The sequence below is a fragment of the Antennarius striatus genome, chromosome 3, assembly GCF_040054535.1.
Source record: "Antennarius striatus isolate MH-2024 chromosome 3, ASM4005453v1, whole genome shotgun sequence".
Lineage (NCBI taxonomy): Eukaryota > Metazoa > Chordata > Actinopteri > Lophiiformes > Antennariidae > Antennarius > Antennarius striatus.
The window spans coordinates 3,791,634-3,808,973 of NC_090778.1; the positions used below are offsets into that span (position 1 = coordinate 3,791,634).

Sequence of the window (17,340 nt, forward strand, 5' to 3'; positions counted from 1 at the left end):
GGTGAACGTCCAAGAAAAATCTCAGTGACTACATGCTCTGCAATGTCTATGATTTTCTAACTTCCTGTAAAAGAGTCCTGAGAATAAGTTATTATAAATGAGAGTAGCTTTTAGACGTTAGACCATTTTCCGAATTAAACACTTATTTATTTTTAGTTTCATAGCAATCATCGCTCAGATGATTGAGTTATCTGTTGTCACGGAGATGGTTTCATTGTTAGAAAGTCACATATAAACCATTTGTCTTGTGATTACAAGCAGGAGAAGGCTAAAGTGTGCAGAGGATTCTTATTTTCAGATTCTATCTCTTATCTATTTTTTTTAATAAACCCTGAAAATCAGTTAATTTTTATTCTCCCAAATGTTTTTTTTTCTTCATATTTTAGTGGTAAAGAGTAGCATAAAATAATAAGATAATTAAAATTAAATCAACTCATAACAAGCAAGTACCTGAGACCTAAGAAAGAATTTCTTTGTATTTAGTATTTTTGTGTGTTTAAATACATCATGACAATATATCCTTGCAGCTGGTGAGATGATGGGAAATTCTTTCATGAAAAATCCAAATGCAAACTCAGCATCTTAAAAGTATAAAGTACGATGCTGGTATGAGCAGCTTCATTTGACCAATAGAATATTAACCTTCACAAATGACCACTGGAGGAGGTTATATAATCATCCCTGTTGATATCAGAAAGGGTTTTCATTCATTCAAAATAAGAATACAGAGGCATGAGCAGCTCATGATGTTCTGCAAACATTTGATTTAAATCTGGGATTTTATATTAACAAGAGTAAAGATATGACCACCAATATGTCGCTGAGATAAAGCTGACTCAGCAATGAAATGGATCGCATGTATGTGGAAAACGTAAGAAGTTAATATACTGTACTCAATATAAATGAAAATATACCTGAATTATGGAAGACCTCTTTTTTTGGATAACTCATTAACTTTTGATGATGAACACATGATTCAGAGAAGAAATGAAGTAGTAAAATAAAATCTGGCATGAGGCAGATCCCATAAAGCAACGTCTTTTATGATGATATCACAAAGGTGTGCAGAGGAAATGAAATAGCTGATGATCTCACAGTGACACAAAATCCATCACAGTGAGATTTCTTGACAATATTTTCTTTCATTACAGACTGGAAACTAGTTTAGATTTCTAATTTCTGTGACACTATCAACTGGGGTACTTTGATAATTTTAGTCTAGTGGTCAAACATTTCTTTAAAGTTTGCCAGCTGTTTAATTTGCTCGCTCTGCATTGAGTGGCGTCTCCACATTGTTCTCTTGGTTTTCGGATCCTTCGGTAAGACGGGTGCGTATGGAACGATAGGTTTTGGTCCTGTAGGCACACAATTCAATGTCTTACTGCTTCCACTCAATGTATAGCAAGAACTAGAGTTGATTCCAATATCTGGTATAGGAGCATGGGGATTTAGAGGAGGGAGATATCCAGGGCGAGTGTGGGCAATGTGATCCAGAAGAAGGGCCCCTGAGCCTCGTCGCTCTAGTCCCCCAGCAGCAGCTTGTCTTTGGACAGAACTCTCCAATGACTCCCTGGAGCATGACAGAGTAGAGGATCTGCTGTTGACCAGTTTGTGCCTGTCTGGTCTTGTTCCAGCTCCACCACCACCACCACCAGTCTTATCTTGACTGCCAAACTGTGGTAACTGAGAGTCAGAACTGTAGTGGTGAACGCCGATGTTCCGTCGGCGGACCACGTTTTTCAGGCTGGAAACATTAAGTTGTCTGAGACGTTCAGAGGAGTCTTCAGGACAGACTTCTTGGGGAAATGGGAGACTACCTTGATGCAAGTTTGGGTGTGAGGCAGAATGTGCTGAGCCTGCTGTGCTGTCGTAGGACATCTTCCTACCAAAGCCTCTTCTTCCACCCCCTGACATGTTCTCTAGTGCTTTCAGAAGCCCTGTCATATCTTTAACATCAATGCTGTGGTGGCGCGAAACACCTGGAGGTCGGCTAGACAAGGCATCGGCTCTGAGGGACCTCTCCTCCTCGGGCGTCGTTGGCACTGGCTGCTCTGTCAGGGACGAGGCTTGGCAGTGCTGGAGCAGCAGTGACGGACTTCTGGACCACTGCTCAGAGTGTAGCCGCTGAAGACTGAGTCTCTTATCCACCCCAGGAACACGTAAAGGACTGGGATTTTGGATTGGAGAGCCCGGTCGAGACGTTACAAGACCAGATACCGATCCTAACCACTGGAGATCCTTCAGACCAAGAAGAGGACTGCCAGGTTGGGGGGAAGCACTTGCTGAAGAGCCCTGTGGTGGAGTTCGTAGTTGGACATCGTAAGGGGACATGCAGCGAGATGTTGCGGTGTAGTGCAAGCGCTCCTCGAGGTCAGGAGTTGGGGGGACATTGAGGTACTGCCTTTTCATGTTATGACCGGACGGGAGTTTGTCTGTGGCAATAATGATTACCTCCTTACCCTTTGCTTTACAGGCATCCATGAGGACCCTGAGAATGTTTCTATTGCCCGTATTGACCGCATAGATCAATGCTGATTGGCCTGCATGGTCCTCCAGAGTTGGATCAGCTCCACTGCTCAGCAAGAGTGACAGAATTTCAACTCCGGCTTGTTCGAGACATGCATGCATCAGAGCCGTTTTACCCATCTTGTCTTGGATGTTTGGATCGGCTCCATTTTCTAGAAGATACCTAGAGAGAGAAAGATCTCATCAGCATAAGCAAGTACTTTCTAGGAGACGTAGTCGACATTTATCCTTCTAAATCGTACCTGACCATCTTGTGTTTGGGCACACTCTGTACGTCTGTGTGGTGAGTCTTGCAGGCCACCATGAGCGGCGTCTCGCCGAGGTCGTTACTCTCGTTTATGTAGGCGCCCCCCTCCAGGAGCAGACGAGTCAGGCGCAGACGTCTCAAATAGACGGCCTTCAGCAGAGAGTTTCCATCCGTTCTAACCTCTGTGGACTCATCCATCTCAACGGTCGCCTCTGAATCTTCAGTTTTTGAGTTCTCTTCTTCACTTGTTTGGGTTCACACAGACCAACACCTGCACTAGAGTGAGAGGAAGACTAAACATTCATATCAGGACATAATGCAACATTACTATGTTTTCACTGGTTTCATACATTTACTGTATATCAGTGAAGTGATTCATGAGTCAGTATTCATATACAGTAAGTGCTGTATTCTCTTTTCTGCTAAACAATGACCTTGGACATGTTATGAGTGCTTTTTTTAAAATGATAATCAGTTCTATGAAACTTGTGACAAACACTGACAAATCAATTTGATCTGTGCAGAGTATGACACTCTGGACACTCCCAAAGGTATTGTACACCATAAATGCGACGTCTTTTCTTTAGTACTAGTACTATTTCATCTCATACTGTCTACAAGAGAATGCATCCATCCATTTTCTTGTAGACAAAACAGACAGCAGCCTATTCACATTGAGGGTCACGGGTCTGTTGGAGCCTATCCCAGCTTACTACGGGCAAGAGGTGGGGTACACCCCACACGAAATGCCAGCTTGTGTATTAAAAAAAATTCTGTATTAGAATGGTCCACGAACAGCACACCTCACCACTGTCTTACAGTCCTCATACATGTCCTGCACCGCTCTAACGTACTTCTCTGCCACTCCAGACTTCCTCATACAATACCACAGTTCCTCTCTGGGCACCCTGTCATCAGCTTTCTCCAGATCTACAAAAACACAATGAAGCTCCCTCTGGCCCTCTTTGTACTTCTCTATCAACATCCTCAAAGCAAATACTGCATCTTTTTTGTCATGAAATGTCATCCTACACACCACCATCCTTTGCTGTTTGGCTACACTCTCACCTACCACTACTTTGCAGTCACTGATCTCCTTCAGGTTACACCGTCTACACAAGATGTAGTCTACCCTTGTGCTCCTACCTCCACTCTTATAGGTCACCCTATGTTCCTGCCTCTTCTGAAAGAAAGTATTCACTACAACCATTTCCATCCTTTTTGCAAAGTCAGGTTAGTCAAACATTGCTACGGGTCCTAAATAAGTGTAATAGTTGTAACTCAGTAATAACATATAAAAATGATACATCTATGTTTAATGAGAGGATTTTTTTAGGTGCTACCCTGATTGATCTTTGTGACCTGTAGATTCTTTTTCCAGTGTTGGATAGTAGATCTACATACAGTATCTTATATTCAGGTAAGGACATTATTTCCATGTTGTTGCTCCAATGTCACACAGAAAGACCACCATTTTTGGAACGCTGGGGTTTCGTTATAAAATCTATACAAATGTTTCATGACACCATTTTGCTGTTTGAATCAACGGTTTATGATGTCAAGCTTGTTTTTGAAGGTAACATAGTTGGACAGACCCTCACATTCACTCAAACCGGTAACTTGACTGAAACTGTTGGTTTAAACAGATGTTAAGTGTGTGAAACATTTAAATTTAGAATTCTACAATTGCATATTTAGTGGTTAAACCTAAATATCCTTCAGTACACACTGTAAAAGTCCTCAGCCCAGTCCTTACCATGAGCAGGACTGACAGGGCTAAACACAAATGTTTAGCCCTGGCAGATAGATGAACCGTATCCATAGCAACATCTGATTTCAAAAGGAGGTGACACACAACATAGATTTGGTGTGATTGTCTCATAGAACATTGAAATAAAGGCAAACTGAGGCTTCATGCGTGAAAGAAGAGGAAGAAGACATCATAAAATGTGAAAGTCAAGGGATATCCAACAGTATCTTGCAAAGACGTGAAAACACAAGTGGAGCTTTTATATTCTATTATCCATTGTGTAGTCTAATTCAGTGTCGGTGAGAGTATGCTTATAAATCACTGTTCACTTGTAGAATAAAAACCTGTCCCTTTTAGGTTGTCGTGCTGCTTCTTTGTTACATATCTCTGAAGTGTTTGCAGCTGTTTGGCACCGTTGTAACGCAAGTATGTAACATTGAATTCGGCAGTGATAATAAAACTTCTGAAGGAGTTTATTATTATAGTGTTTAACAAAATCACTAGAATAGCTGCAGCTACATGAGATTAAGAAATGACAGCCATTAAAAACCTAAAACTGCTCTAGAGCTGGAATAAGGCGACGAATCTGACAGCAGAACACAACTCCTTTTCCTTCCTTTCTGCAGCTCAGCTGTTAAAACACAATGAATTCTAACCCTTATGCAAGACGTCATTTGTTTGCTGAAAAAGGAGACTGAAAAGTTACATATTTCTATGTTAAATGTTGGAAAGCATAAATATTAACTCCCGTAGAATTTTAAATATACAATAGAGTACGAAAGTCTTTATAATTATGGGTATATCTCATCCTTTGTCGTAAATTGGTTGATATTTTTTAAAAAAGAAGGTATTTTTCTGTGTATTTTTTTGAAAACCGACATATAATTAAGAATGACGCAGTTTGAGAACAGGTAAGAGGAGGTATATGGTAATCGATATAAATATTTATTAATAATTATTCTACATAACTGGAGCTTTAAATTGCTAATTTATAACAAACAGTTGAACTATGTGCTTTTAAGGTGTTGATATTAATTAGGTAGGGAAGTCAAAAAGCTTTTATGTATATTATGGGAATTTAAAAAAAATATGGTTGAAACTAAAATATCTCAAGATCAACTTACTTTATTAAATCTGCTGTGTGTGAGTACCCAAACTTTATGGATGAGGAGCATTTAATCACTGGAGTACTTCTTAAATCGTTGATAGGACACTTCAGCACTTAGGAGAACTACAGTGCGTTCAAAGAGCAGAGACTTTTAACTTCTATTAGCAGCCTTTTCTGCAGGGTGACATTCAGACCTCAGTCTTTGAGGGTCCAGACCTGGTTTCATCCAGCGTCACCACAGACAGAATCGCTAATGAGAGAGGAGGCAGAGAAAATGTCATTCCATCTAACCTGACCCACGCATAAAGGTCAGGACTGTGTCCCCCATGTGATGACGCTGACATGGGGACATGGACTTCTCTCTGAGTCCTTGTGGAACAATTATTATCAGTTTCACCAGAAAGCTCTAGGTTATGGTTGGATACCATTTACTTTTGAGTCCATAAAAATAACAGGAACTGTAACTTTTGACGTACTATTAACAAATTTATTTCAGTTTTTACATACATATGGTGTTTGACCAAGTGCGGCTATCCAATACATATGCATACATATATTTTAATGTGTGAAGAGTTCCTTTAGATAAAGTCAAATTAAAGGCTGTGTGTAGATCCTAACATGCAGTAAGAGAACTATCTAATCTAGTCAGCAGTGGAATAAAATGTTCACTCGTCACAGAAGCAGAGTTCAAAGTAGAAATGAAAAAAGCTTCTTTGAAGGGCATCACAAAAAAATCCTGCAAGGACAAATTTGATAAAACCTCCTGCTGCTTGTCTCCTAAGTGCATAAACAGATTCTAAATGATGTCTATGTTTGGATTTAAAATAAAGCCAGTTGTTTCGTGAAGTGTCTCTGTACCGTTTACGATATCTGTTACATATTCGCATCAGACAAAAGGATGACACCTCTATTCTCCCTGAAGCTTTAAATGGAGCAGAAAAACTGCAAAACAGTCCATAATGAAAAGCCTCACTCCAATGTGACACAACTGAGGTGCTTCTATTTATTTCTATTTCTATTCGATATGTGATTTAGAGATTAATCTTGATTTCTGCATTATAATCAGTAGGTGCTCAGACGTACCTGAACCCGTCTCATTCTGTAGTGTGAAAGCTCTTGCAGGTCTGCTCCGGCTGACAGGTCACAGTCATTGTTCAAGCTGAGGTAGAAGAGCAGTGGGAAGAGTAGGCATCCATGCGATGCGATGAAGTGACTGCTGACAGGAGAGAGTGAAGGATATTATACGTCAGAAGAGTGTGAATGAGTGGCCTGTGGCAGCTGAGAGGCAGGAGCCTTGCAGCCAATGGCAGCACATCCTATTGTGAACATCCACAGCGCAGACGCTGGCCTTTGGTGATGTATTTACGCAGGTTAGACTCACATTGAGACTGCAGATGTGAACAAGGATGATAGTGCGTCATTGGAAACTTAAAGGCTGCAGACTGATTTATTGTAGTCTGACTGAGCGACATGCAGCAGCTCAAAAGAAAATGACGAAGATGAGGAGGGAACAGAAGTCATCTCGGGCTGACTGAGGCAGCGTACAAATCCACTTGAACTGAGTCATTTCTTTTGTTTTCAACTTCCTGTTAGATGTTTGAGAAGTCGTTTACCTTGATGCCGTACATTTTCACACCACTGTCAGTCAAGTGTGACTCAATAAAATGTGTACAACCACATGTTGATAGAATTTAGACAATTTAATCAAATTGATGCAGTAATACCACAATTTTAAAAAATGAAAGGAAGTGTACAGATCTCTATGAGAAAAATAATTTCAAGATAATTCCTCCTGCTGATTGGGTGTAAAGGTTCTTGTATTATTATTACTACTGATGAATCAACACATATTTAAATGCTGCATGTTGTCAAATAAAACCAAGTTGCTGACTTTATATGACGCTTTTTGGTCTGAAGTTAGAAATGTTTCTGGAAAATGATCAAATACTAAATTTGTTTCTCCGTAGTCGTCGACTCTGTGTCAGTTTTTACTGATGTGAAGTATTTGTTCATTTATTTGTCAGAATTTATTTCTCTGTTTGTTAATCAGATGATTCCTCCTTCAAACGTGGACCATCATCTCTTTCAGATGTTGGATGAAGACGATCTCCTCCGTGTGATGATGATGATGATGATGAAAGGAACCGTCTGTTGATTTCCTTCCCTACAGCTGAGGAGGATCAGGATCAGGTCAGATTGTTGTTACTGATGTAAGAGTAGCAATGATAAAAATAATAATGGTAGTTATTATGACTATCATTATTAACAAGATGATGGGGAACAAGTATAGAACACAGCAACCCAGGACACAGCCTGAAAATCCTGTCTCCACTTCAGCGGCTGGATCTGAACTCCAAACAGCGAATCCATCTGTTCTCCCTGCCACTCTGTATGTCTCTCTCTATAAATTGATGTAAATGTTTGACAATGTGTTTGCATTGTTTCGAGTTTATGCCCGAAATGCTTTGCGATTATTTTTGCACCAGTTTTTCCCGTCGGCCAGGTCTTCCGTCACCAAAAAGATTCCCTCTCATAAGATTTCCTGATGAAATATTAAATAACATTTCCTGGTGAAACGTTAAATAAAACTTAGATGAGACAAAGAATAAATGCTTGACAATGTCAGGCTCAACTTGCTGTTGTGCAAAATATTAAAATGACAGAAAAACTGTCTTCTGGATATTTTTGGAGCTCTGAAGTACATTCCTTATGTTTATTTGAACGCGTCCCATCCATTAGTCAATCCTTCGACTTTTATTAAATCTTTTAATAATCCTTATAGGGAAATTACTTTTTTTCTGTGTGTATGTGTGAAGGATAAACACAGGTTTCCCACACCTGTAAATCATCGGAATTACTTTATTTGATCTTTGGTAAAAAATACAACAACTAACAAACCTTGGTACAACATTCCTCCAGCTTTACATTCATTTCAAAAAATAATCAACCACAAGCCAGCATTTACATTATTCTAGATCACATTCACAAGAGCACAGGTCTTCTCATGTCACAGGTCGATGCTCTCATAGACTTCAAATCTGTACTGGATGCCGTTCTCCTCCTGCAGCTCCTGAGGAACTCCTGGGAACCTGGAGGAGAAACAAGTGTTAGTGTGAGTATATTCAGGTATAATGGGGAGGGGGGGACACACCACGTGAACATCAGCGTTGATCTTACTCCGGCAAAAGGCGATATTTGTCCGTATTGATCTCCGGTAGAAACGTGTCACACTCAAACTGCTTCAGGATTCTTGTGACAAACAGCCTCGTTTTTCCCGGGCTCTCCATGAACTCCTAGGTAACCCAAAACCACAGGAAAAAAAGAAGTGTGTGAATTTTCAGTTGAAATTAAATATTGTATAATTATTTAGATGTTCACTAGATAAATTCTGTGATCCGTGCAGTACCTTGTAGAGAGAGCTGCCTCCTATGATCCAGATCTGGTCGGCCTGGTCGGCCAGCTCCGTCTCCACCAGCCTGAGAGCTGAAGTGAAGTCGGAAGCCAGGTGATGTGCTCCTGCAGGGGGCGCTCTGGAGGAGAACACACAATCCACAGGTCACCTGGTGCACATTTCACTTTAAAAAAAACCCTTCAGTCCCACACTGAGGGTCCTGTAAACTATCCATGTCTAGAATTACACTAAAAATGATGAATAAACACCGACTTAGTTTTTAAATTATGATTAGTGAATATGAATAACGCAGAGCCGCTGTTGAAGAGTTCAGAAAGAAACCGAGAGTATAGAAGGAACATGATGTGTGTGTTCTGCTGTGCAGTATGAGCTTGAACTGAATGAATGAAACCTGACACAGACTTGTACTCCCTGCTGAGGACGATGTTGATCCTGTCATTCATTGGACGGTTCTTCTCTGGGATGGAAAACCACGTCTTCCTGCCCATGATCACCACATTCTGCTTGCCTGCAGGGCAGCAGGATTAATTGGATTAATTCAGTCATTGATCCTGAACTCTCCTCGATGAAGCCGTTCTAACAGATTTAAGTCTTTCTCTATGCCTTGTCCAAAAATACCTGAATACAATCAGAACACATGTGAGACCCAAGAGGAAGGGTAAGGAGATTATGAGGTTCAATTCAACACATATCTGTATGAACTTGTTTTATTGCCTCCTCACAGAAGGATAGAGAAGAAAGGATCTCTTTGTGTGATGTCAGTTTCTTAGTGCAACAAGCTATAAATGTTTTAAACAGCTCGACCTCATTGACATTTTATAGTTAATAGTTTTTACTTATAATATGCAGCAATATTTGCAGTGGAGAGGATTTGGGGACTTTGAGTGGTTTAGTTTGATCAGTTCTACCTTTTTTCAAAGCAGACGGCAAAAATCATGAAGTTTTAAACGTTGGATTGTACAATATAGATACTGGTCTTGTATGATTGTGACTGCAAAAACTGTACTGTATTACTGACAAATAGATTTATATTGCTTAATAGCCAACATGAGTTATTTCTGAACATTTATTAAGTCGGAAAACATTAAACTGACGTTGCAACAATGTTCAGCAGAATCCACATTTGAAGTAAATGACTCCTCATTGAATGTTAGATTTACTACCAATAAACTGTTATTTAGCAATAGATTGCAATACACAAATCATGTAAGTACAGCTGAACAGCATAGATTACTATATTGCTGACTTCAGCAGTCAGAGTCCAGCCTCAATGAATGTTTCATTCTTTGAAGAGATTTTTGCAGCTACGTCCTGAAGAAAACAACACATATCCAGACACCAGCGTTTGTCAAGTGTTCTTGAGGAGTCTAGGTTTATTTCTCATGGACAAAGGTCTCCGTGTATCGAATAATACTGTCACATGTTGTAACTACCATTTTTATTAAATTCATTCCTCCTCCTAATCTACATTTATACAGTAAATCACCTGAAAACACTTTATCAATCTTACCACACTTAGGCCTAATCATAGAAAACAAACCTTCAGACCAACGCTGAGGTGGTCAATGATGGGTCACGTGGTGTTTGACGTCATCTGATGGGTACGTGTATGTCTCATGACAGTCAATATTAAACACTGACACCCAATCATTTTAAGACTAACATGTAAAACTAAAAACTTTTGCATCCAGTTCCTATTTGATTTACTGTAACTACAAACTGCTCACAAATAGATTATTTGGTTTAAAGTCAAAGCTAATAGTCAATGGCGTCTGAATTATCTTGCTGTATTTATTCTTGCCCATTCTGACGGAATCAGGGGTCATGGAGTCACCGGAGGGTAGATTTTGCTCCTGATGCACCTGATGAAGTTGGCTTGAGTTAAATTAAACTCACCTTCTACAGATGAAGTCGATGTCATAGTTCGAAAGAATTTGAAGTCGTTCCTACAAGAGAAAGTGAATGTTTGCTAACCTGCTGTATATAAGCATGAGATACAGTCCCTGTAACGCTGGTGCTAGGGTTCAAACATCCAGCAAACATTTGTATTAATTATTACCGGAGTTCCCCAACTGGTCTTACTTGAGCCTGGTGGGATGCCACGGCAGGTTTCCATTGTTCCCGATACCGAGGTCCGGACACACCGCCACGATACCGTTCAGAATCCGAGACATTGCCGAGATGTTTGTGTAAGCTGTTCTTCTCGCCAGTTTCCCGCTCCGGAAATGACGTTTTCTTCTTCTGGCTGTTTATCGGCTGGTGAGATGGTTTTAAGGTGCAACACCGCCACCTACTGGATGTTCGTGTGTGACTCAATACGGGTTATAAATGAAGTGTCGAGGACTTTATGACCTACATTGTATTACATACTGGAAAGTCTGATTATTTGTATAATGTTGACTAAATAAAAATAACTCTAGTATGATCCAAAGATATGCATTTACATTATAAATGAATGAACATCAATTTTTTTTTTAAAGAAACAAGTGAAGTAATGGTAATCTTTGATTTCATTTGAAACTACCGGGAGTCAGCCTACATTTAATTATGGTGTTTAAAAGAATCAGTTTATAAAGTATATAATATTTGTACTTAAATCCACCTTTCTCTGGCAATGAAACTTAAATTCTCTTCCTTACAATCCTGAGTGTATCCTAACTGAAATTTAGCATATTTTGTAATTGTACACCAAATTCATCAACAGACAAAAAAACTATTAAAAAAATGAAAGTTTTTTTTATTGCAAAGTATAAACAACAAAGAATTTTTTTTGTACAAAGCACAGGAAAACAGTTCAGAGGCTCAGGTGTATTCTCAGAACACAGGAAAGCCTCTATTAGTCAAACCCTCAGCCTCAGAAGGCCTGATTGGTCAGCTTTTCAGCTTCAGAAGCCCTTATTGGTCAACCTCTGTTTCAAGAGGCACTCTGATTGTGAATACAGCAGGGGCAGCAGTGCAGCGAGTCATGGATGAAGATATCACACTGAAGGCAGAACGCACTGCGACATGATGGACAGCTGAAGATCTAGAAACAGAAATGGGTGGAGGGATTGAAGCTGCCATGACTAAACTAATGTAAGTACATGATATTACTACAGTATATTCATATGAATATTAACCATCATAGGTCAAATATCATGATTGAGAGTTCTAAATACCAATTCTACAGTCACTATAATCCATTTTAAACACTTAAAGATCCAGTGATGTCATTTATTACCTCTATGTGGGTGGTTTCTAGGAATTATTTCAGTAAATGTGGAAAAAGTAAAGTTTGATGGCTAAGGCATTTAACACAGGCCATGATTTGCAGCATATAGGATTAACATCACGCCAGGTACGTACAAAACAAGTACGGTCTGGGTAGCATTAGCATCTGTTAGGAGATCAGTAGCACATGGTCAGGGTTACTTTCTTGACAGATCCATCAGAGGTTTAGAGTTCACACTGAGCTGTACTCACGCTTTTCTCTTTCAGCTCCCCTTGACAAGCTTGACAGAATCTGAAACCACATGACAGCGGGTTCAGACAGGAAACAGGGACACCACATTGTTTTATGTGTGATTAACTCAGAGCCACCTGTCTTCTTCAAGCTCCTCCACAGGACTCTCTATAAAGGCTTGGAGGGGGAAGAGATGGTGGAAGGATCTGGCAAGATGGGGGGCCAACACCAGAGTCAAGCCTTAGAGAGAATAAATCACACACACACAAACACACACACACACACACACACACACACACACACACACACCACAGGTCAAAGTCATGGTACTTAAGCATGAACACACAGTACTTAAAAAGATTTAAATGTATTACTTAAAAAGTTTATTCGCATTTGCAGTCACACACACACACACACACACACACACACACACACACACACACACACACACACACACACACACACAGAGTGATCAGTTTACACGTACCACAAACTTTACACTCCACAGGGAGCTCAGTGTACTTGGAGTGGCATTGGGGACAAAAGTAGCCCCCCAGGGACAAACCAGGACCGCCGCTGCTGCTGTCCAGATGACTGGGAGACACAGCAGGAGCAACACGGTGAGGATAGTCTCTCTGGAGCCCACTGGCTCCTCACAGACCTGCACACCAGTTTTAAATCGTGCTGTTCTCGACTTACGACATGCTGAATGAAGGCTTGGCGTCCTGGTCAGAGGACGAGGCGATGGTGTGCTGGGGGAAACCTGAGAAGACACGAGATTCAAACCGAGACAAATATTAAAGAGAGTCGTTGATATATAGTCTGAACCTTTTACGTAGAAGCTAAAAGAAGCTACTTTTTTAAGCTGTTTTTGTCTTTTCAAATGATTTTGGGGTCAAAATGGGGAGGAACTGAGCTATTTATTTTTATATATTCTTCTGGATGTCAGCAAACTCCAAGAAAAGACCAAAGCCAGAAACATACTGAGCATCTGGCTTGAGGAGGTCCCTGATGTCTGCGTTGTGTCCAGCTAGTCAGGAGTCAGAGACGGCCACCCCGCCTGTGTACTCACCCATCCGTATTAAAGAGCATTCAGACGAGGAACTGGCTGGAGGAGGCTTGATGTGCAGCATCAGCAGTTCTTTAAAGTGACTCTCATCCAGGATGACGTGGTACGAGCCGCCGGTCTCCCTGGTCAGCACCGTGCACACACGCACCTCCGCTGACAGGCCGATGACTGACACCCGCACCTTCAGAGCCTTCAGGGTCTGACAGAGGAGAGAAACAGTTCACACACAGCGTCCAGCTCACCACCGTGCACCCTTAGGGTCAGGTCTGACTTCACCTTTATCAGCTCGTAGATGTTGGACGGGTCACACGTGGTGAGGCTGCTGAGGATTATCAGGATCTCTCTGCTCGTGTGTCCAGGCATGTGTCTTCACACAGAGACAGACAGACGGTTGATTGGCATTCAGTCACGTCAGTCACATAAATACACACTGCAGGACATACTTGAGGGTCTGAATGGCCAGATTGAGGGAGTTGTATAAGGACGGCTCTCCTCCACACACAGTGTCCACTGCCTTCTTCAGAGCAGCGGTGTGCTTCTTTGGATTTCCTGTGGGTGAAACAAGACGCCACATCAGAACAGAATGAAATTACATCACAGACAGACAGCATGATGCAAAACATCTAGACAGAATAAAAGAAGAGGATTTAACTGCCAATAGTCTGAACATTTTTTAAAAAAAGCCTCTACAGGAATAAAATACAGAGAATGGTACAGAAGAAAACATTTATTTATTGCTCTTGTGGGTTTCAAAAATTTCTAATTTCTAATATATTTCTCAACACAATTTGGACCCTTTTTCTCGACTGGTAGAGATCAGTCAGCATCCAGTGAATAAAAGAAAATAAAACAGGACAGAAAACTCTCCCATGTGGTGGAACATGTTTATAGAGCTTGGTGACATGCGGGGGAAGTTTTATTCATAACCCAGAAACCTTCAACTAACAGAAATCACAGAATGAGGCTAAAACCTGTAACCATAGAAACATAAATATAAATAGCTAAACTGTTGGAACAAGTTTCAAAAAATAGAGAACAAGTTTAGAAATTAAATGTGATGGATAGACGGAAACCATATACAAATATACAAAGCGCGCACACACACACACACACACACACACACACACACACACACGCACGCACACACACAGCTTTGAAATAATAAATAAAAAGAGGCTGTAAAATGCTGCTTAAAATGAAAATGTGAGAGATTTGGTGGACTTCAACAGCACCAACTAAATGTTCCTCACCTGCCAGGTCTGTCAGCTTCTCAGCTCTTTTATTCTTCGTGGTGATGATGCCTACCTGAGGACAGAGACTTGCGTTAACCCACAAGAAGAGACCATCTCAAGGATTTGTGATGAATAAAGTTTCAAAGAACATACCTGACTGATGGGGTTTTGGTCGAAGTATTCATCGATGAACGATTCCATCAGCTGAGGAGGGAAGGAGAAATGATACTGTTGTTGTACGGCTCATCATAGTGTATCTGCTGATGGACTGTGTGATGGGTCTATCAGAGAATTTACCTTCAGAGTTGAGGTGAGGCGGTTTGGCTTCAAGTCCTGGTCCTCCATACTCCTTGAGCAGTCGATCACCACATACAGGTGACGCATCTGCAGAGCAGGACATTACCATCATGAGCCTTTTGATGCATTCCAAACAGGAGATTTTATTTCTCATTATACTAATACAGCACCGAAGAGTTGTGCAGCTGAAGCTGTCCAAAATAAATAACCGTGGTGCTGTCAGATCAGGTTGTGTTGTTGTCTCACCAACACAATTCTTTAACATCCAATTCAAGGTCTTTCTGTTATTTTCCATGCCAACATATGTTCATAGGTTAAAGGTCATTTGTTCTCCTCTTTGAACACGCAAACATTTCAGCAAATCAAATTTACTTGAGACTTTCTCAGGAAGGAAAACTAAGATTGCTCTTACTGTAAGTGGTCTGTATCACCTACATACAAATAGCTGTAGCATATTTGGTGAAGCACATTCATTGTTAGCCTAGCCACTGTTTGTAAGACACTGCTGTGTCACAATTTCTCATGACTTTTGTATTAACAGTCAGAAAAAAGACAAAAATGATTTTCATTTCTCACACTGATGACTTATTTTGAAGTGAATCTTAACATATGAATTACATACATAATGTTTTCCAAAATTATTATTGGTTACAATGAGCTTTAATTTGTAATTATCTAAATGTATATATTATTGTAATTATCACATGTAATTTGATGCAGCATTAGTTCTGTAGAAGCAGGCCGAAGTCAGAACTCACCATTCCAAGCCTCACTTGTCCATGACTCTCTATGACCCTATGAGCAAGGGGTCAGGTAGGTCAGTCAACATACAATACAGATGTTACAACAATGACCTCAGATGAAAATAACTCTTATTTACATCATTGTAAAGAAAAAACTTCAAAAATGAAAACTTTCCCCCATATCTGTTTGTTTGTTGGATTGTTAGCAGGGCTACAAAAAAAATTTGAAGAGCGGATTTCGATAAAACCTATGATGACAATAGTTCTTTGTCAGAATAGAACAAATTAAGGTAGAGATGAGAATTGAATACATGATGTGAAGAGACTACTGCAGAATATCATACTTTCTATTTTCTCTATAAATGTGTGAGAAAATGCACACTTAAGAATACCTTAAGAATCCATCATGTATGGATATAATGTATGGATCTTGATCAGAAAATGTTTATGGGGTTAGTTTCTGAGTATGTGCAATTTTTTGAAGCTCGAAATAAATATTTACATCCACCAGTTTTAAATGTTTTAGTACAAGGTAGTATTCTCTGTAAAAATATTCAATTAATTAACTTTTGGTAAGGCTGATTGAATTAAGGGCAGTGGAGACATATTTCATTAACTATCATGTGTTTCTGAGCGCACACCTTCTGCTTCTGGACTGGAACAGGATCTCTTCCACTGTGGCTTTGAGTGAGCCAGACTCATCCTCCTTCAGCACTTCCCTGCAAGAGAACACGTTGTGTCAAACGCAAATCAAAAGCATCTCAAACTGGAAACACTCACCTTGTGTTCCAGCCTTACCAAGTCCGTTCATAGCCCCCTTCCCAGCGTTTGGCCCGCTCCGGTTCTTCATCCATTGTGTGTGTGCCACTGATTCACCTCACCTGACAGCCAAAGAACTGGACAACAGCAGCTCCACGTTATTGTTTATTGTCTGAGAAGATTGTAAATCACTGAGACTAAATCTATTCAGAGTCACTGAAGTCTGCCACAAAAAATTAAAAACACAAATGAACAAATAAATGACTAAATAAATAAAGCCTGCCAGACATAATGTGTTTAAACAAATTCACATGATCAAATTCTAGTGATGTCTGGTTTTAGAGTTGATCAATCCTTACTCGTGCTAAATGCTGTTCAGAAAGCGAAAATAATTCTATTTAATAATTTAATTTTAATAACATTGTGAACATGTTCACCCTGTGACCTGCATTTATTATGGATAATGTTACACATTGTTGATGCTGTCTGAGCCGGACTGTTAAAAAAACCGGACTGTTTCCTGACATTCCAGCGTCCAAACACCGCTGAGGAAAATTTCCCGTGTTATTATCAAAATACCTCCATATTATACGGCTAATATATATCAGTAGTGTGTAATAATTATTACCAGTGTGAATTAAATCGGTCCCTTTTACCTACCGTACCGATCCAGCACGAAGTTGTTTGGTGCGTCGTTTAATTTGGTCCGACGAGAAACGCGTTCTCGTGGAATTATGTCCACTCAGTTTTTTAAT

At 40.2% G+C, this 17,340-nt stretch overlaps 3 protein-coding genes across 6 annotated transcripts; all 3 read right to left on the reverse strand.

The window, feature by feature from the left end:
- Nucleotides 1–1,218: 1,218 nt before the first annotated feature.
- On the reverse strand, nucleotides 1,219–2,971 carry ankrd34bb (ankyrin repeat domain 34Bb). Its single transcript, XM_068311771.1, has 2 exons — nucleotides 2,769–2,971; nucleotides 1,219–2,689 (listed from the first exon to the last, which is right to left on the reverse strand). The coding sequence occupies exons 1-2, from the start codon at nucleotides 2,969–2,971 to the stop codon at nucleotides 1,219–1,221; spliced, it is 1,674 nt and encodes a 557-aa protein (XP_068167872.1).
- Nucleotides 2,972–8,474: 5,503 nt separating this feature from the next.
- dhfr (dihydrofolate reductase) lies at nucleotides 8,475–11,255 on the reverse strand. The gene is made up of 6 exons (XM_068311295.1): nucleotides 11,126–11,255; nucleotides 10,940–10,989; nucleotides 9,446–9,551; nucleotides 9,038–9,161; nucleotides 8,809–8,924; nucleotides 8,475–8,720 (listed from the first exon to the last, which is right to left on the reverse strand). Exons 1-6 carry the CDS (start codon nucleotides 11,215–11,217, stop codon nucleotides 8,639–8,641), a joined length of 570 nt encoding a protein of 189 aa, XP_068167396.1. The 5' UTR covers nucleotides 11,218–11,255; the 3' UTR covers nucleotides 8,475–8,638.
- Nucleotides 11,256–11,783: 528 nt separating this feature from the next.
- Nucleotides 11,784–17,296, reverse strand: gtf2h2 (general transcription factor IIH, polypeptide 2). Of its 4 annotated transcripts, none has more exons than XM_068310857.1 (15): nucleotides 17,246–17,296; nucleotides 16,625–16,722; nucleotides 16,468–16,545; nucleotides 15,842–15,878; nucleotides 15,084–15,170; nucleotides 14,940–14,990; nucleotides 14,805–14,859; nucleotides 13,998–14,103; nucleotides 13,831–13,921; nucleotides 13,558–13,753; nucleotides 13,185–13,248; nucleotides 12,973–13,079; nucleotides 12,623–12,725; nucleotides 12,506–12,545; nucleotides 11,784–12,068 (listed from the first exon to the last, which is right to left on the reverse strand). In XM_068310857.1, exons 2-15 carry the CDS (start codon nucleotides 16,678–16,680, stop codon nucleotides 11,958–11,960), a joined length of 1,182 nt encoding a protein of 393 aa, XP_068166958.1. In that variant the 5' UTR covers nucleotides 16,681–16,722; nucleotides 17,246–17,296; the 3' UTR covers nucleotides 11,784–11,957. The 4 variants fall into 4 exon arrangements, with proteins under 4 accessions (XP_068166958.1, XP_068166960.1, XP_068166959.1 ...); XM_068310859.1 differs by having other exon boundaries at nucleotides 17,242–17,259; XM_068310858.1 differs by lacking the exon at nucleotides 17,246–17,296 and having other exon boundaries at nucleotides 16,625–17,234.
- Between the last annotated feature and the right edge of the window lie 44 nt (nucleotides 17,297–17,340).

Excerpts from the sequence above, each read along its gene's own strand:
- ankrd34bb (XM_068311771.1), bottom strand. The coding sequence starts at position 2,971 with ATGGATGAGTCCACAGAGGTTAGAACGGATGGAAACTCTCTGCTGAAG. Across the intron at positions 2,690-2,768 it reads CCCAAACACAAGATGGTCAG|GTATCTTCTAGAAAATGGAG; the intron begins GTACGATTTAGA and ends TTCTCTCTCTAG.
- dhfr (XM_068311295.1), bottom strand. The coding sequence starts at position 11,217 with ATGTCTCGGATTCTGAACGGTATCGTGGCGGTGTGTCCGGACCTCGGT. Across the intron at positions 9,162-9,445 it reads GTCCTCAGCAGGGAGTACAA|AGCGCCCCCTGCAGGAGCAC; the intron begins GTCTGTGTCAGG and ends GTTCTCCTCCAG. Across the intron at positions 8,721-8,808 it reads AAATATCGCCTTTTGCCGGA|GTTCCCAGGAGTTCCTCAGG; the intron begins GTAAGATCAACG and ends TTTCTCCTCCAG.
- gtf2h2 (XM_068310857.1), bottom strand. The coding sequence starts at position 16,680 with ATGGATGAAGAACCGGAGCGGGCCAAACGCTGGGAAGGGGGCTATGAA. Across the intron at positions 15,879-16,467 it reads TTCCAGTCCAGAAGCAGAAG|GGTCATAGAGAGTCATGGAC; the intron begins GTGTGCGCTCAG and ends CCTTGCTCATAG. Across the intron at positions 13,080-13,184 it reads AAGCCTTCATTCAGCATGTC|TCATCTGGACAGCAGCAGCG; the intron begins GTAAGTCGAGAA and ends TGTGTCTCCCAG.